This window comes from Delphinapterus leucas, chromosome 9, assembly GCF_059928025.1.
Source record: "Delphinapterus leucas isolate spDelLeu-1000000601 "Yukka" chromosome 9, BTC_Dleu_Yukka2, whole genome shotgun sequence".
Classification (NCBI taxonomy): Eukaryota; Metazoa; Chordata; class Mammalia; order Artiodactyla; family Monodontidae; genus Delphinapterus; species Delphinapterus leucas.
The window spans coordinates 26,944,353-26,968,805 of record NC_143137.1 but is presented as its reverse complement, the minus strand read 5'-3'; the positions used below and the strand labels follow the sequence as shown (position 1 = coordinate 26,968,805).

General features: G+C 38.3%; 1 protein-coding gene across 1 annotated transcript; it reads left to right on the top strand.

The window, feature by feature from the left end:
- The first annotated feature begins 5,279 nt into the window (after positions 1-5,279).
- SPAM1 (sperm adhesion molecule 1) lies at positions 5,280-13,198 on the top strand. The gene is given in 3 exon segments (XM_022589582.2): positions 5,280-6,270; positions 6,965-7,054; positions 11,509-13,198. Coding segments are annotated over 3 exon segments (1,740 nt in total). The 5' UTR covers positions 5,280-5,313; the 3' UTR covers positions 12,202-13,198.
- Positions 13,199-24,453: the final 11,255 nt, after the last annotated feature.

Genomic DNA, 24,453 nt, shown 5'->3' with positions numbered 1-24,453 from the left:
TTCCTTTCAAGTGAGGTTGACTCTAATAGGTAAGTAGGGTGGTTAATTATAGAAGCAGAAAGATGTCCATCATCTACATACTGTACTAGATAATTAAAATATTCAGCCTCCCTCTCAAGAAAATGTCCTGTGTTTGTTTCATCTCTATGACAGTGACTTTTCCAAGGAGGGCATTGGGCAGAGCTAGAGCATCTGAATTAGCTAGAACTGAGTTTTCCAGGTTGGGGATGGTGGGCAAGTCATTTAATTTTTTTCTAATGCTTATTTCTTCATTTGGAAAATGAGGATAATTCTTACCCCAGGGTATTACTGAAACATTTAAATGCCAAAATTAATTGTTTACTGAAAGTCCTTAGATGATTTCATAATCAGTTGTTGATTGCCTGATTTTAGAGATTTGGTTGAAATTGCTTTCCTGTAAACACTGTCTCTTAATGACGTTTTAATGAAACTCTTGCTGTACTCATGTTAACATTTGAAATATAATAAATACTGAACATTTGGTTAAGGCAGTTTAGACCATCCATAAATACTACTTATACCTTGGAATTTTTTAACTATAGCTATTACATGTTAAGCATTGAAAGCAAATAAGCCATAGGCAATTGAATAAAAACAATATTCTTTGTCCAAACTATGAACATTCATTAAGTAGCTAAAGTACTAATTAGATGCAACTTTGGGAGACTCACTGCTTTATAATTTTGTTGACAAGGGAACGTGTGCCTTTGAAATTTCTTTTTAACTCTTTGAAGTTATCATGTTATCTGTCTGTTCTGGCTTTTTTTGCTTTTATTTATTTATTGTAGCAAAAAAAGTAGGGCTTATAAAGATCTTGCCCCTATCCCTCAAACTCATCCTTGGTCCATCCCCTAAGCTCATACTCGGTTCAAACTCTTCAAAACTTCTGAAGCGGAAAAGCCTACAATCTTAATGAATATTCCTGGATATTTCCATAGCTGATTTCCCCATCCTCTCAGAGTTCTTTCTTTCCTGTGCCTTCTCCCAGTTGGTGAATCTCAAGGACACTCACGTCCCTGTCACAAACTGGCCAGATTCTTAGTCGCCTGTCACAATAGCTCTGCATTCCTAATTCTCTGGTTTTAGGTGAGAATCATAGGGCACTCCTGTTCACCTCTGTTCTTGGTGAGGAGACAGACACAACTGCCTGCTCTGCTCATCCACAAGGGTAAATGTGCTCAGGGTTTTTTTTTGTTTGTTTGTTTTTTGTGGTACACGGGCCTCTCACTGTTGTGGTCTCTCCCGTTGCGGAGCACAGGCTCCGGACGTGCAGGCTCAGCAGCCATGGCTCACGGGCCCAGGTGCTCCGCGGCATGTGGGATCCTCCCAGACAGGGGCACAAACCCGTGTCCCCTGCATCGGCAGGCGGACCCTCAACCACTGCGCCACCAGGGAAGCCCTATAGCATTCTTATGTTAATTTACCATCCTTGCTAACCCTTTCTGTTAGTAGGCACTTGAATTCGCTGGGATTCAAACACAGATATATAACACACACACACACATACACACACACACACGCATGCACACACACACACACACACACACACACACCAAAAAAAAACCCTTTTCCCCCATCACACAATAATATCTCAAAAGATTAAGTCTTTAATTGACTGGGCAAAGAGCTGCCTTTTCTCACCCAACAGGTTAAATATTGAAGAGCTGGACCAGTTTCTGAACTACAGACTTCTTGGAGGAAAACTTCTAAATGTGCTTCAAAAGTAACTTGTCTTTTAAATTTTGTACTGCATAACCTGATAGGAAAAATGAGATATGGCTTTCGGTGAAAAAAGTTAGAAGTTCTGTAATGTGCCATGTTTTTAAGGCCAACACTTTGGCTTTGGGAGATTGTTTAGCATTTATTTGTGCTTGGTAAGTGATACACAGGTTAAGAATTAGCAATTTCTTTAGCCTTGAGGGTCTCCAGCCTATGCAAAATTTATCGGGGGAAGATACAAAGGTGAGACAAAGTAGGAGAAGGAAACAATAATAAGGAATACTAATGATAATGATAATAATAATAAAGGGAAAGGGGAAGGAAGAAGAGTTCATGGAATACCACCAAAAATGCTATTAACTTAAAATTAAAATTAAAAAAATTAGTTACTCATAAAATATCATAGCTTATTCTTATTAATAAGAATTGCTCAGAACAATTAAGATCACAGCCAGTCCAAATATGCTCTTTGCTACTCACAACGCGCTGGGCTTATACTAGTGTCTCTAACTGGGTCTCAGAAGTGAATGTTGAGAACCCTTAAGTGCCTGCTGTCTAAATAGAATTCATTTAATTTTTTGACTATAGTCAGAAACCTCTGATCTGTGATTTCTGGATCTTGCCTTTGTACTTTAGACCTAAGAATGTTTCTTTCTGCCTCCTTTCTTTTCTCTCAATTATATATTAACACATCAGTCTCTCAACTGTCTGTCTACTTGCCTGGAGAAATTAAATTCCTCTAGAGCTCTTACCACTGGGACTCAGACCTGCGATCAATTTCAAGTTCAAGTGAGCCTTCCCGGCCTCCTGTGCTTTTGACTCTGTTCATTGTCTTGGCTCACACAGATAGCAACTCTCTTGCTTTGTATGAAACAGTGATATTTGAGGAGATTATGTTGATAAGCATCAGGTGGCCCAAAGGCTGTAAGAGTTTTTCTTTTCTTCTTAAACTCCGAAGACTTCAAGAAGGTTTTATTCCACAGAATGAGTCTGAAAGACGCAAGTTCTGGCTCTGTCTGTGTCACTGGTTTGTTGTTTTTACGTCAGTTTGGGTAAAAGAGTTACATTATGATACATATAAATATACCGATCTTTCTCTTAAAGATGAAACCGGTTTGAGAAAAGAAAAGAGACCTGTAGAAACTACAATCCTTTTTTTTACCTTTGGTGATTACCACAAGTTTCCTAGGGCTGCTGTAAAAAATTGCCATTAACTTGGTGGCTTAAAACAACAGAAACGTATTATCTCACAGTTCTGAAGCCTAGAAGTTCTAAATCAAGGTGTCAGCAGGGCCGTGTTCCCTCTCGAGACTCTAGAAAAGTACCTTTCCTTGTCTTTTCCTAGCTTCTGTTGGCTCCTGGCAATCCTTGACATTCCTTGGCCTGTAGCTGCATTATTTCAGTTTCTGTCTCCATTGTCACAAGGACTTCTTCACTGTATCTCTGTGTCCTCTCCTCTTCTTATTTGGATACCAGTCACTGGAGTTAGGGCCCAAGCTAAACCCAAGATGATATCATCTTAATATCTTTAACTATTTATATCTTCAAAGACTCTGTTTCCAAATAAGGGCATATTCTGAGGTTTGGGGTAGAAGTGCACTTGGAGGGGGGACACTGAAACCCATTAGAGTACCTATCCTCCTTTAAATTTCATCAACTTTATTACTTTTTAAATTTTAAATTCACAATTTTCAAGGATAGAAGTGTCCATTCTGTTTTGAAGGTTCCTGTGGGTAGAGATCTTCCCAATAGGCTCATTCTGCCCTGAGGTTTCCTCATATAAAATGATCATGTGGATATTAGGTTTGAATGTTAATTATTTCAATAAGCTTAACCTACTCCTTCCTTGAGATATGGGGACATCTAATCATTTCTTTATTCCATATGCTTGTCCCACTCCCTGCCATGCAGGCATTTGTACTGTTAGTTGGTGGTTGAAAGGAATTAGTTTTTCCTCCAATGTTACCTTAGGTGAAGATTTTCTAGGTCCTAAGTAAGGAAGTTTATAAGGGTTTAAACTGTGAACATTTTTAGCTCCTTTACATGTTCTAAACATTAGGGGGAAAAAATCCATTGTCTTCAAAGTATGAGGCTGTAATGGTTCTTAAGATTTTATTTTATTCTGTCTATGGTGTTCTCTTTAGAGTAATTGCTCTTTCAGCAATGGGAATAAATGGATAATTTGCTATGGTAAGGCCACATGTTCATGGGAAAAGTGGTACAATTCTCATGGTACCCTCATATAGCAGTATGCTACTAATCTAATTAAAATAAATGTTCTAGTTTCCTCCTAGAATCACAGAACATTTAAATATGTTTTCTTGTAGGTAATTTTTGCAACTACCAAATGTTAAATAATACATAGCTTGGGACCTCCCTGGCAATCCAGTGGTTAAGACTTTGCCTTCCACTGCAGGGGGTGTGGGTTCGATCCCTGGTTAGGGAGCTAAGATCCCACATGCCTCCTGGCCAGAAAACCGAAACACAAAACAGAAGCATTATTGTAACGAATTCAATAAAGATCTTAAAAATGGTCCACATCAAAAAAAAAAAATACGTAGCTTAATTTCTTATCCTTGTCTCAGACTATTTTTATTGTACCACAAAATGCACCATAACACTTCACATTGTGACCATCAGAATGACAACACAATCTCAATTATCAAAGATTATAAAAGAATAAAGTACATCTATTGCTCTTATTAAGCTAGGCCAGAACCAATCCTTTTAGTGAAAGATATAAAGTCATAAAATATTTTATTAACTTTAAACATGAGTGTACACTACTTTGAGATATTATGGAGCACTGTTATAAATAGCACTTCAGCTTACCCCTCAATAGGAGATTTTGTTTGATTCAATAGTTTCAAGCAAACTTTTGACTTATTACCTCTGGCAGAAGTGACTTTTGCTTCCTCCTGTACATGCCTCCCTTAAAAAAGAAAAAAAAGTTGAAACGTCGCAGTTCTATGAGAGGTGTTTTCACTTTTTGGCAGACCACTAAAAAGTGGTCTTTCATGAAATAACGAACTTGAGAGGTTCAAGTTGGAATTTATTTTTATTTACCAGTCTTTTGCTAAGGCATTGCTTGGTACGGCCTTCTGCACAAGTAGAAAGGCACAAGGAAAACTAGCTGCATTCATTTCTCTGCAGGTTCAATAGTGATTTGGAAAGACGAGACAAAGGTCACCTATTATAGGATTTGTATCATACATAAGAGAAAATAATTTGATTGATTCAAGCACTGGAGTCCTCCGTCTTCGAACACTGAATAAGACTCCCTGCACTTAAAGTTGAGAACTTGGTAAAGCTTATAATCTCTGTTACAGAAATGTAGTGTAACAATATATTCTACATTTCTTTTTTTTTTCCCAGTTATAGATGAAGCAACTTTCAAAACATTCCTAAGACATGAAGAAGAATATTTAAATGTAAATCATCATTATACCTCTTTATCCATCAAAGTGGCTTCATTCCACTCTCTCTCTTCTGTGTTTATATCTTGCATCAAATATTAGATAAAGCAAAGTGTGTAGAAGAAATAAGTGCTTTTCATAGTCATTCCTCTTTGTGATGGGAGTACTAAGGCTTCAACATACCTCCTTTGGGAGCTTTGTTGTGTCCAGTGGAGTACCCCAGGCAGTGTTCACCTTCCTTCTGGTTCCATGTTGTTTGACTATGGATTTCAGAGCATCCCCTCTTATTGCAAATATGTCTTTCCTTTGGGCCTGGAATGCCCCAACTGACCGTTGTGCTAGAAGATTTGACATGCCTCCAGATCTGAGCCTCTTCCCTTTAGTAGGAGACCCCCAAAAAGGTGCGACAGGAAATTTTATTACATTATTTTATGCTGATAGACTTGGCTACTATCCTCACATAGATGAAAGAACAGGCAGAAGTGTGCATGGAGGAATCCCCCAGATGGGATCCTTAAAAAAGCATTTGGACAAAGCTAAAGAAGACATTTCCTATTACATGCCAATCGACAACGTGGGCTTGGCTGTCATTGACTGGGAAAACTGGAGGCCTACCTGGGCTAGAAACTGGAAACCTAAAGACACTTACAGGGATCAGTCTATCGAGTTGGTTCTGCAACAAAATATACAACTTACTTTCCCAGAGGCTGCCAAGATAGCGAAAGTGGAATTTGAAAAGGCAGCCAAGAGTTTCATGCAGGAGACTTTAAAATTGGGAAAATTACTTCGGCCAAATCACTTATGGGGTTATTATCTTTTTCCTGACTGTTACAATCATAATTATAACCAACCTAGTTACAATGGAAGTTGCCGGGATATAGAGAAAAGAAGAAACGATGCACTTGACTGGTTGTGGAAGGAAAGCACTGCTCTTTTCCCATCCATTTATTTGAATAGCAGGTTAAAATCTTCTCCACAAGCTGCCCTCTTTGTTCGTAATCGTGTCCAGGAAGCCATTCGGATGTCTAAAGTGGCCAGTGATAAAAGCCCACTTCCAGTTTTTGTGTATGCCCGTCCAGTTTTTACTGATGTGTCTTTGCAATTCCTTTCTCAGGTAAGAAAATCAAGGTAAGAAGGCTATGGAATATTGTTCATAAATGGTGTTTAGTGGGACTGAACATAATTTTTGAAGGGAGTGAAATTTAACTTTTAATAACCTTTAGGAATATGCACCCAGGTAGTTCTCCATTATTATATGAATGTAAAATAAGAACATGTTTCTTTTTTTCTTTTTTTTTTTTTGGCGGTACGCGGGCCTCTCACTCTTGTGGCCAGTGCACAGGCTCTGGACGCGCAGGCTCAGCGGCCATGGCTCACGGGCCCAGCCGCTCCGCGGCATGTGGGATCTTCCCTGACCGGGGCACGAACCTGTGTCCCCTGAATCGGCAGGCAGACTCTCAACCACTGGGCCACCAGGGAAGCCCCAAACATGTTTCATTTTTAACGTAATCATATAATATCTTAGCAGTCATGGAGAACTGGGTAGTATAGACAATGTATTATCTCAGTTCCTTTCATTTTTTCTTTTATGGGCCTGGTCTCTTGTCAATAGAAGTAATTAAAATAATAGCAGAAAATCTGTGTTTTTCTTATAGTAGGGCAGTGGTGACATAAAAGATAGAAATAAATAGTGGTGAAATATTTAAATAATTATTGTTGGGTCAGCATTCTTGGCTTTGGTGTTATTGTCCTATGTATAACACTTTCATTTTATTCCTCCCTGTTAACTCTTTCTACACATTTGCCAGGGTGACCTTGTGAATACAATTGGTGAGAGCGTTGCTCTAGGTGCCTCTGGAATTATAATGTGGGGAAGTCTCAATTTAAGTCTAACTAGGGTAAGTTGAATTGATAGGAAATAGATGAAATAATTTCTACTTTTAATGTTTTTGAGGATTGTTGTGGGATTGAATAATAAAATAAGCACTATGTTTGGCACAAAGTAGTAGGGGCTCAATTGATAGTGGCTAAGTCAAATTATCTTTCATTCATGTGGTTGTGTTGTAAGGCTGTTTTCCAGTGAGGAAACAGAAATTTGGTGAGATTAATTGAAATTCCCTAGGCTGCGTGGCTAAGAAGTAGCAAAAACAGGACTACCACCTTGGTTTCCTTATGTGGTGTTTGGTGTTTTTTTCTACTATACCGTGCTGTATCACTTCTCAAAAGAGCTCAACTAGTCAATATGTATTCACTCATTCTTCCATTCACCCAATTACTGTTTATTAAGCACTTTTATTTAGTTAGTCATTTAATGACAGTTTACCATGGGGGCCAACAACTGGGGGCAGGGTGTGGGCAGTTGGGATTTAGTTACTTTTTGAAAATATTACTTAATTGTTCAAAGTTTCCTTAAGGGAGAGGAAAAGGAATCCTTCTTTATTTTCCACAGGTTATATTTAATAGTGTCTATTTTAAGTAAAATTTTAAGTAAAACTTGTTTTGTTAGGAAAAATGTTGGTTTTGTTCTGTATTCACTTTCTGCTAATGCATTTTCTTCAGTTCAAAAAGCCTTTAACTATCATGACCTAAACCTTTTCTCTCTTCCTTTATTTTCATCCTTTTTTAATTCTCCATATGAGGTCTTTATCCTTCACCTCTTCAATCTTCTTGACTCAAAGCATAAGTAAAACTGTCACATGGACACTGCTGAGTTGGAGCTGAACTTTTCCTTCTCTGATGGATGTGGAAATATTAGTGACGTAGGTGCCATGGAGAATGTCTAATGAAGCTCTTGGCCCAGATGTCTTATCCTAGGACCTACAGAGAACTTTATACTCTAAGACGTTATACTAGACTTTATACTCTAAGAACAGATCTTTTGACATCTTGTCCTTCAGATAGACTAGCCATATTTTTCCTTCATTTATAAAGGTACTTAACTTTGTGAAATTCTTTTAAGGTAATCTGAGCCCTCCTACCTATTTGGTAGACTCTGTTGTCTCTGGTTTGATCAACAGTAAAGAGAACTAATAAAAAATATAAGTTCAGGGAAAGGTATATGTCCCTTTTGCAAAATCTTCTATACGGCAGAAAGTTATTTAAGAATTATAATACTTAAATATAAGAGTATTCCTAGTTTTTATTAGTTGTTTTCTCAAACCTACAAACTCCTTTCTCAAGGATCCTGTTAATTCTACGATAGAACAATTTATAAATTCCCCATACTATTTCCTTTTTTTAAAATTTTCAGAATTGAGAACTCTACCCTTACTCTGATGAGGAATGAATCAGGCATTCTCCAATTAGTAGGATGGCATGGCATACTACTTGTCACAGTTTTTTTAATTGCACTTTAATCTTAGATTCATGTACTTCTACCACGACTCTCAAATCACCTTCAGTATTATTCATACAGGGACAGTCCTTCAACTTTAATGTGATGATTTTCTACTTAATGACACTGCCTTGAAATTGTTCCCTGTGGACTCTGTTCTATATATTTCTGCTACCTTTCCCAATTTATGATGATTTTGAATGTTAATTCTGTCAATATGTCCCCTTTTTTCTATGTCATTTGAAATCAATAGAGTCATGGATTACTTGTGTTTCCTGATTCACTGACAACTCGAGACAATGGTAATTGCAGTTTACTTGCGATGACTGAATTGATTTAAAACAATTGTTATCAGATGTAGGCAAACCATTTCCTTCCTTCCATCTTATTAGATCCAATGGCGCGACAGAGCCAGCTTCTACTGGTCCCAGCTCATGAGACCTGATTGTTAAATATTCAGAAATTTTGTGAACTGTTGAACACAGCCATTATTAAAAATTAAATTATAAAACTCAGAATAAAATTAAGTATGTTAAAAACAGAAAGTATTGATAACAAATACTTAAAATGTATCAATTATTTACTTTATTTTACTATTATCCATACTTTTGAGGTTATTTACACCTACTGTATCTGTCTAAGTGGAAATGGTATTGTGTAATGGTGTGCTACTTCACACCATACTACCATAATGGTGGGGTAATTGGTCTCCAATTCTGCACTCAGGGATGCCAGGTTGGTAGCTTAAAATTGGCCATGGTAGGAGTATTTACACCATGGGTATTGACAAATGCTATAAGCTAGGCTTTATCTCTTAGAGAAACAGTTTTAGATCCTTCCAAATATTGCATCTTGTATAGGCTCACGATGGTCAAAACATTCTCATCCCTTTACTCCTCTTCCTGTCTAGTTCTTGTCTCTGTAGACAATTCCAATGTCATCTGATCTTGGTATAAATTCTCATATATCCCTGGCACCGGTGTTAAAGTTGGAGGGATAGAAACAATATAAAACAATAAAAATATTCGATGTGATAAATTCTATGCAGAAAATTAAAATAGAGAGCTGTAAGAAAGTAGACTGGAAAGGTGTCTGAGAAGGGTCTTGTCTAATTAAAGCTGTGATCTGAATAACAACATGGAGTCAACCATGTTAAAAATGAGAGGAAAGAGCATTCTGGGCAGAGGGAACAGTAAGTGCAGTTTGAAATGAACCTGCCACCCCTGTGAAACAATTAGTATATCTAAGGCCGAGTGGGTAAGGGAGGGTTGTACAAGAGCAAGGAAAGGTTTCATCCCATCAGGCTGTATACAAGTTGAGAGAAGTTGAATTGTATAATAAACACCATGTAAAGCTACTGGAGGGTTAAGAAGAGGTTTTCTATTGGTACCATAAAAATGACAACAAACAGTGGTTTAAACAGCGGAAAATTATTATCTTACAGCTCGGCAGTCCAGAAGTCCAATATAGATCTTAATGCTGTAAAATCAAGATGTCGGCAGGGTTGCATTCCTTTCTACAGAAAGACCCTCATTTGCTCATTTGGGTTGTTGGCAGAATTCATTTCCTTGTGTTTGTAGCATCAAGATCTCTATTTTCTGACTGGCTGTGGCTAAGGCGATTTCCAGCTTCAGGAGGTCACCGCATTCTTTCCCTTTTGGCCTTCTCCTCTATCTTCAAAGCCAGCAATGCCGTACTGAGTCTCCCTTAGCTTTGAATTTGTCTTCCTTCTTCCAGCTCATTTTAAAAATCCAAGCTACATTTTTAAGGACTTGTGATTGAGCCCATCCAGATAATTCAGGATAACCTCCCCATCTCAAGATCCATACCCTTAAACATATCTGGAAAGTCCCTTTTGCCATGTAAAGTAACACAGTCACAGGTTCCGTGGGACTGAGGTATGGACATCCTTGGAAGGCCCTTGTTCTGCCTACCACCGATGGCGCCACCTCAAGGAAGGCAACAGGAAGTAGATCCAAGTGGAAGCTGTGAGGTTCCTCAACTTGCCTGCCCACCCGCCCACCACTTCCTTTGACCTTTTACTGAAGGACTAGCACGGCCAACTCACTCCATGGGACTGCTGATCATGAAAGCAAGCAACTACCTTCTACGTTCTGAAAAGGACGGAGTCCCAGTTTTAGAAAGTATCAGTTTCAAGATGAATCATTTTAGTTACTCATCACTCATACTCTGCCAAATAAGTATATCTGTAAAAGAGCTGTCATAATTCGCCCATACTTGAATGATACATTAACATTTAATATATACTCGGTTGAACCCGTTTAGTTGTTTTGAGCTAGCAATTTAGAAACCACTCTTTCCAATGCCTAAACTTGTCTGACAAATGTGATACTTATTACATTTATTTGTACTTTAAATAATTTATACATTGAGGGCTAACCAATGATATGGGGCCCTGTGTTAGCCCTTTCATGTACTTTCTATCTCGTCATCTTCACAGCAACCCTATGAAGTAGGTGCTATAATTACCCTTATTGTATGATGATGAAGCTGAAACACTGCCAGATGAATTAACTTGTCCAAGGTCTCCCAGATAGGAAACTAAGACTTAGAACGGTCAAGAGATTCCCAAGCTCACACAGCTAGCCATTAATGGAACTGTGACTCCAATCCGGACAGATGGACTCCAGAGCCCATGCTCTAATTCCTCCACCCACGCTGTACCATTCTGCCCCTCCCACCCCCATTAGTTTATGAATTATTGAGGAAGACCGAGGCTAGGGTATACTAAACCTCAACTGGTCAATTATTTAGTGACATGAAATGGCATGTGAAACTTACAAATGTTACAAAAAACTGTTGGAATAGTCTTGCTTGTTCAAGTAAAAAAAGATAAAACATTTCCTGCTCGTACTGGTTCTCGGTTGTGTGTGTGTGTGTGTGTGTGTGTGTGTGTGTGTGTGTGTGTGCTTCCTTAGAAATTGCTTAATGTAGTGAGTTAATTCACATATGAACCAACTTGGATGTTAATAATCTGATCTTCGTATAATTTTACAGCAATCTTGCATGAACCTAGACAATTACATGAAGACTACACTGAATCCTTACGTAATCAATGTCACCTTAGCAACCAAAATGTGTAGCCAAGCACTTTGCCAAGAGCAAGGAGTGTGTACAAGGAAATACTGGAATTCAAGCAACTATCTTCACCTGAACCCAAAGAATTTTGCTATTCAAACTGGGAAAGGTGGAAAATACACAGTACATGGGAAACCCACACTCAAAGACCTGCAACAATTTTCCAAAAAATTTTACTGCAGTTGTTATGCCAACATCCGCTGTAAGAAGAGAGTTGATATAAAAAACATTCATACTATTAATGTATGTATTGCTGAAGGTGTTTGCGTAGATGGCTTTCTAAACTTTGAACCCAGGAATCATTCTTCTCGCTGGAAAGAGATATCGTCTACCACTCTCAGCAATATCTCATTCTCTACACCAACGGTCACAGTATCTCCATGTGTTCCTGGGAAAGATCTCCGTGGGTGCCTCAAAGTCACCTGTTCAGTGGAAGCCCTCTTCAACAACACCCAAGGGGGCTGTCATAGTGTTAACCGGAAAAACACTTCCAGTCAGTTACATATTCAAAACAAGAAAAATGAAACAACCTATTAAAGTACAAATTCAGTGCTTATTAAGCTTCCTGTCTACATTCTTTGTGTTTTTATATTTTTTACATTTTATTTTTAAATTAATTAATATTTTTTGGCTGTGTTGGGTCTTCGTTGCTGCGCACGGGCTTTCTCTAGTTGCGGAGAGCGGGGGCTACCCTTCGTCGAGGTGCGCAGGCTTCTCATTGCGGTGGCTTCTCTTGTTGCAGAGCACGGGCTCTAGGCGCACGGGCTTCAGTAGTTGTGGCACGTGGGCTCAGTAGTTGTGGCTCGCAGGCTCTAGAGCGCAGGCTCAGTAGTTGTGGCGCACAGGCCCAGTTGCTCTGCGCCACGTGGGATCCTCCTGGACCAGGGCTTGAACCCGTGTTCCCTAAGTTGGCAGGCAGACTCCCAACCCCTGCACCACCAGGGAAGTCCCTTACATTTTTATATTTAATAGTTTCACTAGCTTATTCTTTTTAGGCAAGTGATGATACCTATATATTTAAAGTTTTATATTTGAAATGTGAATCAAAACTCATGGCCAAGATAGTATTTTAATTTTTTGAGCAAAGATTGCTCTTCCATGATCAAATTGAACTTGGAATTATTATTGACTGATAAACAAGGAATTGTGACCAATGCCTTTAATTTTCAAAATCATAGTGAGGGCAGTGTTATTACTAAATCCATTGATACTACATTTCACTTTTGAAATTCAAAGTAAACTCTTGATAAATAAGATAGCATAGAATTTGTTTTGTAAGATGGTATCCAATTTTGTATTTTCTAATTGCCATGTGTATAGCAGATATTTCACAAACTGTGGATGTGTATATACTAAGAGGTACCTATTATATTCTTTGTTCTACCAAAGACTGATTGTAAGGCCTATAATACTTAGAGGCCTAGTGTTCTTCTGATAAAAGTGAAGATTTGAATAATGCCAATTTATTGTGAATGAATGTCTTTATAAGTAGTTTTTAGTATGTAATAAAAGTGTCAAGAAAATATTAAATGCAATATCTTTTAAAATGTAATATTCTAAGCATACTAGTCTGTCTCAAGCATGTAACTATGGTTTTTAGCTATTTCATCTTGATAATTTGTTCAAGTTGTGTTTTATAAAAAGGTAACCTTTAAAAAGTGATTAACCAAAAAAAAAAAAGTGATTAACCCATCAACTTTTGTACATGATTTAATATGTCTTCAGAATTCATATAGGAAAATTCTAATTTTCTTTTCATTCTTGATTGTCAAATTTGACAGTCTTGTGTACCTAAGAATCCTTATTTTATCTAAGCATTCACATCCTTCATATAGCATTTATTGAGTGTTTATTCTTTGCCAGACTCAATATTGTGTCACAGATTCAAGGTGAAGTAGCATGCTTCTTGCCATCCGTGAGTTTGTTGCATATTTGAAGAAGACAGACATCGAAAGTGGAAACTTACAACATAATGTGTGAGAAGTGCTATAATATAGTTCAGTATGCTCTGGCATACAAACAAGAATCTGAGGGTGTCAGAGAAGGATTCCAAAGATGTCATGAAAGAGATGATGTGTCTATTGCCTTGAAGGCTGAATAGCAGTTAGCTCACATGGAGACACGAGACAAAAGGAACTTCGGTAGGACAGAACACTGAGTGTGGTTTTAGAATGGTATTCAGTAGATGATGGCCAAATGACGTACTGAAGCCTTTTGTAAACCATACTAAGAAGTTTGGACTTTACAAGGAAGATGCTCCCAAACTTGCTGACCTGATCCATTTTTTTTCCCATGCACATATATCACAGCATGATATATTTCTCTATTTTTACTTCCCATCACCTTCTTATAATGTAAACATCATAAGGACAGGTGTTTGGTCTGTTTCTCTTGCTGCTGTATCCACAGTGTAATGAATAGCATTTGAGACTTAGTAGGTGCCCACTAAATATTTGCTGAACAAATAAAAGCCAGTGGGGAGCCACTAAAGAATTTCAAGTGTGGAAGTTGTCATGACCACTTGGATCCTCTCAAACTAATGCTACACTTTTCCTTAGCTCTGCCCTTTTCCTTAGCTCTGCCCTTCATTCTCTGCTCCAATTATGATTCTACTGTCAAAGCCGTGTTTTCATAAGTAAGCCACAAAATGAGACAATTTGGTAATGATCTGGGAAGGATGCTACATATGGACTAGTTTCCTTAGTATACATAAATGGCTGTCAGGTGATTGGGAGTTAGAAAGAATGGAGACAGCAGGTGAATTGGGAAAGGCATGGATTTTGGAGTTGGACAGTTATAAGGGGAACTTCCAACATTTACTAGCTATATGAGCCTGAGAAAGGTAACTTGGTTCAGCTTCTATTCTAATAAAATGGCGATAATTATATCTTTTAGGGTTCTTGAGAGGATTGACTCATATAATACCTGGAAAGAGTTAGCCTTAGAAATAACACAGTAAATGTCTGTGGGAAAGGGATGGATATGTTTTTACTGGGTATGGAAGATGCCTGTATTACTGTTGTTGGATGGAAAGTCAAAACAGTAGACATCTGTCATGGAAGACTTGGCCATGAACCCCGTAAGAAAAGAGGCCACTAAATAGAAAAAGAGACTTGGCAGGAATATTTTGTGTAATACACAACTTTGTATACGGTTAGGTTTGCAGGGGCAAAGTTGTGTTTCCATTGAGATCAAGTATTTTTGCCAGGGATCATGCTTGTATCTGAAATACAAAGAGAATAGTACAGTATCCCTGCTCTTCATGAACTTGCACACTGATGGGCTGCTAGGTATGTAAACAGAAGCTGTCCATAGACGCAGCATATACATAAAGTATAAAAACTGAAGCACTATAAGAACGCAGGTTCATCTAACTAACAGAGTACTAAAGGAATTGAGTAATTTAGTTTCAAACGATATGAAACTAGTTTGTTAGATGCAGATGGCATCTCTAAACTCTCAAGTATACAAAACCTGTCTCCCTCCCAGCAGAGGGCTCAGTTCCAAAGTTATTAGAGAGAATATATGCTTTTATTTTTGAAAGTGAATTTGAATGGAGAATAGATATAAAATAGGCCATTGGATTTATTGTATAGATATGTTCAATATTGTGGGAAGTAAACAGACATTCACTAAGAGATGCTGAAAAATGATTTAAGGACATTTGCTAAGTAGTAATGAAGACATGAGAAGTGGTGTTAAAAAAAGCTCTTGGCAGTGAACTTTGGATAAATATATCCATTTAGGAAAATTAACTGTTGGATTCTTAATCTATGCAAACATTATGCAAACACAAAAATGACTAACAGGAAAATGACAGCCCACAGGAATATATAGGACAAAATGAAAAGCAGAAGGCACGAAAAGAGAAATCTTTCCAAAATGCTGACCTTTATTTGGTAATGTAGTAGTAATTTAAAAAATTCACTTCTCAAGTTTTTTAATAAATTGGTTGCTGTCAAGTTAATTGATCTTTAGAAAGTGTCTAACCTACTATTGAGGAAGAGGACAGTTAGGCACATACTACTGTTGTGTGACTAGATATTGGAGGACTGTGAGGGTATTTACTTGCCATGTAACTTCACGCTGCAATGTTAGAGCGATTTCTGGCCTGTATTCTTCCCATCCCGCTTCCAGATAACCTTAGGAAACACACAACCACGTGCTTGGGATCCTAGACATGGCACAATTCCTGGCACAGAATAGGTGCTCAAGAAAGAGTTGAAAAAATGTTGCAATGATTACTGAATATAATTACTATGGACTGAAAGTGAATTTGATACATTTCTAATCCAGTTGGTTAGCTACCATTTTTTTTCTTTGTTGGAAGGGTATTTTTTTTTTTTTTTTTTTGCGGTACTCGGGCCTCTCGCTGTTGTGGCCTCTCCCGTTGCAGAGCACAGGCTCCGGACGCGCAGGCCCAGTGGCCGTGGCTCATGGGCCCAGCCGCTCCACGGCATGTGGGATCTTCCCGGACCGGGGCACGAACCCGTGTCCCCTAGCATCGGCAGGCGGACTCTCAACCACTGCGCCACCAGGGAAGCCCAAAGGGTATCTATTTTGAAAGCACTTCATTTAAAATTATTTTTGACTTTGGAAATGCTCCCCACCACTCTTCTCTGTTTCTTTGGGTACATGTTAAAAATGGTCTTACTCCTAAATTCCTGTTTAATAATAATAGTAATAATCATTTATTTTCTGCATATTTGGATGTCTTGACATCTTAAAACACCTTTCTGGCGGGGAGGGACTGCCCCTTCCAGGGTTAGCTGATTCTCAGAGATAACAAAAGACATGCTATTTGATATGAAAGCTAACCAATCCAGAGTCCTATCTCCTCTATCTGGCCTCTACACACCAGGAGGCAATACTCCTCTACCTTAAGCATCCCAGGGCCAGGTCCCAGGCCACTAGAGAGCACCTCTATAGCCCTGATGGGGTTCTGGACACACTACCCCAAATATGGCACCTTAGTTATTGAATATTTTAAGTTGAAGGAGTTTTGAGAAAACGGCAGGAGCCGGAAGGTCACTTTAACCCCCCTCCCCACCTCGCTCTTCTTCCCCGCAACAGACCATAAGACCCTCATGTGAAAGGTGTCGTCTGTGGATCTGGAGGAAAGAAGCAGACTTTTCTCTGAAGACAAAGGTATGCCAAGAAGAATCAAACCAACAGGCCTTGCTAAGTTTCCCCAGTTCCCTACAATTACGTCATACTCCTTAACTCATCATCTTTCTCCCCTACTGCCCCTCTTCATCCAATCTAGAATAAAAATACACAGGTCGAACTGTTTTCTTTGGGTCTTCATATTTTTAATGAAGGCTCTGGTGTCCCATAAAACTTATATTAAATAAATTTGTATGCTTTTCTTCTGTTAATCTGCCTTCGTCAGTTTAATTTTCAGACCCAACTAAGGACCCTAAGAGGGTCAAAGAGAATGTTTTCCTCCCTGCAGCACAAAGCCTGCTGAAATTATTCAAATGAGCCAGTCTTAAACTGTTCACCCTCCCCTGCCTTGCGTTCCCCAAGGAAACGCCAATAAAGGGTGCTGGCTGGCGTGCTGCTGCTTCTGCATCCTGTCCAAAACCTGGTGTTCCTCATGTGATCCTCTGTGTAGCCATTCAGTCACCTTTATAATTAAGACTCACAGAACAAACGAAAAAGCAAAACTGCTTTTCCCTATGTTAATACTTCGTTCTTCTGTAATAAGTTCATACGTCTCCTTGTTAGCTGAAATGAACAATATGCCCATTTTAAAGTGTGTTTTCTAGACTAGTTAACTTTGAAAGGAGCACCTCTCATGGAGAGGTCGTTTTGGAGGGAACTTTTTGAATTACTGTACCTAGTGAATGGCAGTTTCCTTTGAACTTGAAAAAAACAGTGCAATCTCAGCCATGGGTCTAGGATTGATATTTCAAGACTCAGCAGCTTGCTTGTCAGTGACCCCAGCTTAGAGTAGTAAGACTCACATGATCTGTTTCACATGCAAAACTGCCAGGATTGTTTCCACACAATCCTCCTGCAAAAGATACTGACATTTTGATGACACTGAAATTTGATATGGAGTGGTTAATCACCGGAATGTGAAAACCCATCAACAAAACCCATCAGTAAAATTGAGAACTTGGATATTTCTCTTTTCTCCTCTGCTTGCCATCAGAGAGGGGGAAGGAAGGAGGTGGGGGATAGTGGGTGGGAGAGAAGAAACTAAAAGGAGAGAACGATAAGGAAAAAGAACTAGAATTCTTTGCTTTCTGTGATTCCACTGAGGATTCTCATTTGCACAGGATTGAAAAGAATATCTGATGCAGACACAATTAGCCTTCAACTCCCTGTAAAAGCCAAGAGTGGTTGTCCTTGAATGCCCAACTCAGACTCACCTGAACAAATGTCACTGCCACCTCGTTCCCTTGCCTCAGACTTCCTTTAAGAAGCAACAGTGATGAAGCTACAAAGCAGTGGCACTCTTTGGAATGTGCCAAATCCACAGGGAGCTATATACTTACAGGTTGTGGTACAAAGTCACTAAGATTTTAAAAGTACTCCAAAGAAGACATACAGATGGCCAACAAACACATGAAAGGATGCTCAACATCACTAATCATCAGAGAAATGCAAATCAAAACTACAGTGAGGTATCACCTCACACTAGTCAGAATGGCCATCATCAGAAAATCTACAAACAATAAATGCTGGAGAGGGTGTGGAGAAAAGGGAACCCTCTTGCACTGTTGGTGGGAATGTAAATTGATACAGCCACTATGGAGAACAGTATGGAGGTTCCTTATAATAATAGAACTACCATATGACCCAGCAATCCTACTACTGGGCATATACCCTGAGAAAACCATAATTCAAAAAGAGTCATGCACCCCAGTGTTCATTGCAGCTCTATTTACAATAGCCAGGACATGGAAGCAACCTAAGTGTCCATTAACAGATGAATGGATAAAGAAGGTGTGGCCCATATATACAATGGAATATTACTCAGCCATAAAAAGGAACAAAATAGTGTCATTTACAGAGATGTGGATAGACCTAGAGACTGTCATACAGTCAGAAAGAGAAAAACAGATATCATATAATATCGTTTATATGTGGAATCTAGAAAAATGGTATAGATGAACTTATCTGCAAAGCAGAAATAGAGACAGACGTAGAGAGCAAACCTACAGATACCAAGGGGGGAAGGGGGGGCTAGGATGAATTTGGAGATTGAAATTGCCATATACACACTATTGATACTATGATAGATAGATAACTAATGAGAACCTACCATATGGCACAGGGAGCTCTACTCAGTGCTTTGTGACCTAAATCGGAAGGAAATCTAAAAAAGAGTGGATATATGTATACGTACAATGGATTCACTTTGCTGTACAGCAGAAACTAACACAACATTGTAAAGCAACTATACTCCAGTAAAAATTTTTTAAAAAAAGCAAACTCTTTGAGGCATTGTATTTCCTGTGAGGAAAAAGGAACATGTTTTGTTTGTTACAGAACTTGTCTCTTTATGTCTAAACTTTGTTTAATATTTGAGTAGAGATAGAGCTGCAAAACTAACCAAGATGATTCAAAGTCTTATTTTACATTTTTAAGCTCTAATAATTTTTTTAATGGAAACATGTATAGTCTTATATTGGTTTAAAAATCTTTTTTATTCTTTTAAAGTTATTGCTGCTCATGGTAAAATAATACAAAGTTACACAGTGGAAAATTAAAAGTCCTCTTCCCTTACCAGAGATAACTCCTGGTTATGGTTTCTTTATATAATTCGAGAAATTTCCAGGGAGTAAGGAAGTGAATGTGTGTGTATGTTGCTAAATGGTAAACGGAGGCGTATGAACAATTTAAAGAGTTTATTTGAGCCAAAATCAATGAGAATCCAAGAGCACCAGCCTTGAAGTGTTTAGGGGCACCCGGCCGACAGGAATCAGGGGACTTATATAGAGAAAGTGCGGAAGCAAAGAAAGGAAATATTTGATTGATTAGAGCTTAATACCTAGTTGGCTGTTTGTGACTGGTTGTCCTTAGTGCCTTGATGTTGTAACACTGAGGCACTTACAGGCTTAGATTTTTGGTTTGCTTATGTACATTAAGAACCACCTTAGTCTAACAGCCTCCTTATTTAATTAATTTAACAGTATATTTAACAGAAATTGGGCTATGGTCCATAATCATCTATAGCGTGCTCTCCCACGTGACAATATATTTTGGGTGTCTGTCCACATCAGGACATTTTGTAATGACCACATTGTACTCCACTATACCACAACATGACAATTTTTTTAGAAAGTTCTTATTGATGGACATTTCATTTTCTGGAGATTTTTTCCCCAGCTCTATCAAAAATGTTGTAGTTAGCACCTGTGTACATGTATGTCTTGGCATGCTTTTGCCAGGATGAAATGGAATGGCTAACAAAAAGGATATATACATTTCAGCTTAGAGAGATATTGCAAAATTTTCTTCTAAAAGTTTGTTCCTATTAATGATTGTACCAACAGTGAATGGGAGGGCCAATTTTCCTTACCAACACTGGGCATTATCAAATTCTGTATTGTTCATCCATAAGTGAAAATGCGATCCTGGTTTAAGAACTTGGTTCTTACGTAGTAAAGAATATATTTTTTCATAGTTTGTTAAAGGGGATTCTTTTTTTCTTGCCAAGACATTTTTTTTTTAAAGAGTAAACCTTGTTTTGTTTCTCATGTATGATCAAAGTCTATTTTTAGGAGATTGTTGCCATTTCTGAAAATTAAGATATACCATTTCAGATATCAACAGGTTATAATATGAAACAGGAAAAAAAAGACCAGGTTTAAAAAGAACATTTTATTTCTTCTGCTTCTTATTTCTTAACGTGGCATTCAGCTTTGATTATCACTGTTATATTTCTAAAGTACATCAGTCACTAGGAGCTACCAATTCATCTATCTACTGAGTCTCATTGTTTTCATGCAGCCATAAAGCCTCATAAAATTTTGGCAAATAATTATTTTATAAGAGATATCCTTTAAAGAAAATTCTAATAGTTTTTCATGGGAAGCCCAATCCTTGGTCATAAGATATAGGGAAAGAACAAACCAATCCCAGTTTAGCCATCTGCAAGTTGTTGACCTTGGGCTAGATATTTACATTCTCTGAGTTTGTTCCTTTACCTTGGAAGGCCAGCTGTTGAGAAGATTAGAGAAAATAAACAGAAATCAGCATAGTGCTTGTCATAAAAATGGTAGGCACTTGAGAGATAGTGATCATTATTTATCTGAAGCCTTTATATACTTTCCTGAGTATTCCCTCTGATAGATGATTTAGAGTTGAAATTTGAAATCCAAAATCGGTTTTAAAATTTTCAGTGTGAGGAATAGGGTAAGTAAAATGTATTTATAATTGTTCTTTACTTAAAAGGCGTAAATATGTTTAATTTGACTGAAAACCAGAAAATGTCTATTTCTAGTACAATGTGCTATCACACAGATGCACAAATATTACCAGAAAAAAATTTATACCTTCAGATGCCTGGGGTGATACATATGTAATGAATTTCAACACGTGTTAATACAACTTTGTTTACTTATTTGATTTCCAATCATTTAATTACAGCACATATTTAATAACAAACTTCAGAGTAGAAGGTAGCACATATAGTTTTATTGAAGTATAGTACTTCCCCCAGAGCAACTTACTAATCTTAGATTCCACCTGTAGGGACAGGATGGGTTTGCGTTAACATACAGTTATATACTTTTTAGGGAATAAATGATTCTAAATTATTTTATTTTTCTGTAATAAGTTTTAATAAAAGACCATGGGTAGAAGAAATTTCTAGATTAATCATTTTATAAAGTAGGGGAAAAAACTTTATGACTGTCATATGCAGTATACAAATGTTTTCAAAAATTGCGCAGCCAAAAAGAAAAAAGATACACTTTTTGTATCCCGTAGAAAAGTTTAATCCTTGAAAGGTGAGAGTTGACTTTAGGGACTAATCATTTTAGTGATGTCTGGTCCCCGTGGAACTGGCTGGGAACTGGCCTGGCTGAAATTGTCAGTCCACTACTTTACAACCCTTCAAAAATAAGAAGAGCTTCCAATTATTATTATTCAGCACCTAATTATGTGCTTTATATACAATGTTTGTTTATTTTTTCTTCCAGATGAGGAAACTGAGCCTTAGAATAGGTCCCATAGGTACAGCTGGGATGAAGACCTGGGTGGTTTGACTGCAGGCCTGTGCACCGCACCATTACACAACACTGACCTCCCATAAAGTTCTGAGGTGAAGTAGCATCATGGCACGTAGAACTTAGAACCACTTCCAATTCCTTGTTTTTACTCTACAACAGTATCTGACCATGTGTGTCTGCCAACTGCTGAGACTTTTCTGACCGTAGGGCACAGGTGATCACGGGGCACTTAATTTTTTATATATACTTTCAAAGTGTAGCTTGGACGGAGTAAAGGAGAAACTGACATTCAAAGAAAGAAAGCTTAGATAGGCTACTAGAAGTTTGCATCACATTGACCTGTCCCGGCCTCATTCACAACAAAATGGAAAGCTTCACATTTTCAGCAGCAGGTGGCAGTAGGATAACAGTGTCAATCCCCTGGGCTTCTTCAACAATAAGTCTCTATGTCCTTGAAGACTTTTGGTTCCAGCAAACAGAAATAACTAGTCACATGCTAGCCTTTTATGTCACTAGAAGAAAGTCAGTCAGGTTTTCTTTCAGATAGAAAATGTGGATTAAGATGATAAAAACAGAATATACAAATAATATTGCTGGTTTGTGATTGTTCTGTAGGTTCTATGTCTTTGAAAGATGACTTTAAACAATTTTGCTTACTGATAAAACTGACTTAAAAGTGATTTTTTTCCCCCCTGCTAGTAAGAAAGTTAATTTTGTGGGTATTTTTGCAGGAAGGAAAATGGTGGGTGGGAAAGTGAGCGATCATACCTTCCCTGTGAGTGATTGTTTTATGTATTCTTAGTAGATAAGCTGAATAATTTTTTTTAAGGTAGACTCTAATATACTAGTTGTAAAACAGCGTGGTGTGAGTGTGTGTGGGAGAGAGAAAGAGAGAGAGGGAGACAGAGAGAGAGAGTGAGTCTGGGGATTGCAGATGTGCCGGGGGAAGTAGAACTTGGTGGGAGGTGGGAGTTGAGCTTGGAAAGGTAGACAGGAGTCAGATATGAGGGGTCTTCTGGGCTACACTAATGAACACATAATTAATCCTTTAAGCAGGATTGAAATGGTCAGATTTGTGTTTTAGGTCTGAAGACTCTTGGAGCCTGCAGGCAGGAAAACCAGTTAGAAGGCCCTATTATCTAGAGCAGAGATGATGACATTTTGAACTAGGGAAGTGTTAGGGATGGAGAGAAGAGGATAGAATTAGAAATCAATAATTGATTGCTTGTAGAGACACAGATGTAGAGAACAAACATATGGACACCAAGGGGGGAAAGTGGGGGGGGGTTGGGATGAACTGGGAGATTGGGATTGACATATATACACTAATATATATAAAATGGATAACTAATAAGAACATGCTGTATAAATAATAATAAAATTTAAAAAAATAATTGATTGCTTGGAGGTGGGAGGGTAAAGGGAAGGCAAGGAACCTAATGTGACTCCAGGTTTCTCACAGTGTCATCCACTCCTGAGAAAGGGGCACAGGAGGAGAGGAGATTTGGGGATCTCTTTTGAGTATGTTGTATCTGAGGTGCCTTGCAGTACCCAGACAGCTGTTTTTTTTCTTTTTATTGAAGTTTACTTGATTTACAATGTCTCATTAGTTTGAGGAGTACAGCACAGTAAGTCAGTTATATATATATATACATATTCTTTTAAAGATTCTTTTCCCTTTTAGTTTATTACAAAATATTGAGTATAGTTCCCTGTGCTATACAGTAGGTCCTTGTTGGTTATCTACTTTATACATAAAGTGCTTTTTTTTTAAGCCATATGATTTAGAAGTTCATGGGAGAGAGTAGAGCAGTGTTTTTAACAATGAATAACAATAATAGTCAAATACAGCTCGCCTAACAGTTTGAGAAGATGGTCTCTGGAGCCAGACCACCTGAGCTTAGGCAAGTTACGTAACCTCTCTGTGCCTTAGTTTCCTCGTCTATGGTGAGAATTAAATGAGTTGATGTATATAAAGCTTTTGGATCAGTACCTGGTTCATAGTAAACGTCAGATGCTTGTTTGTTGTATTGTTGCGACTTCTATTTTAGCCCTCATTTATGGGACACGTGCTCTGGGCCAAGCCTGTGCTAAGAGCTTATGGGCAATTTCTCATAGAATCTCCATAAGACCCTGTGACGGTAATTCTGTTATTATCTGAAGAAACACTGACCTTAGGGAAGCTGAGCAATCTTCCCAAAGGAACCTGCTGGGAAATAAAGGGAGAGCCAGGATGCAAACTCTAGTCTGAAGGACAACAGGAGTCTAAGCCCATTTAGATATTTGAAACCACGAGAGTGGGTGAAACTACCCCACGGGAGAGTGTGTAAAGGGGGAGGAACCCGGGAGCTCCGATGTTCCTCCGTGGTGGGATGAGGGTAGAGCAAAGCAACTGAAAATGCGCAGTGCGGGAGGCTGGGAAGAAGCAGTTCGGCAAGTCCAATGAGGTAAAGCCTTCCTCATTTTCAGTCTGCTCTTACTCCTCTTTCTCTATGTCTAACATTGAGCTTTTACATTTTACACTTCTCTGTGTGAAAAAAGGAACTAAATAGACACATGCTTCCTACACCAGAGGCATCAAATTCTCTAATAGATTTAATGTATGATGAAGGTACTCTGAACTTTGAACTTCAGAGCTGCTCCTCTATGTTAGGTCCGAAGAGCTTCCCCTTCC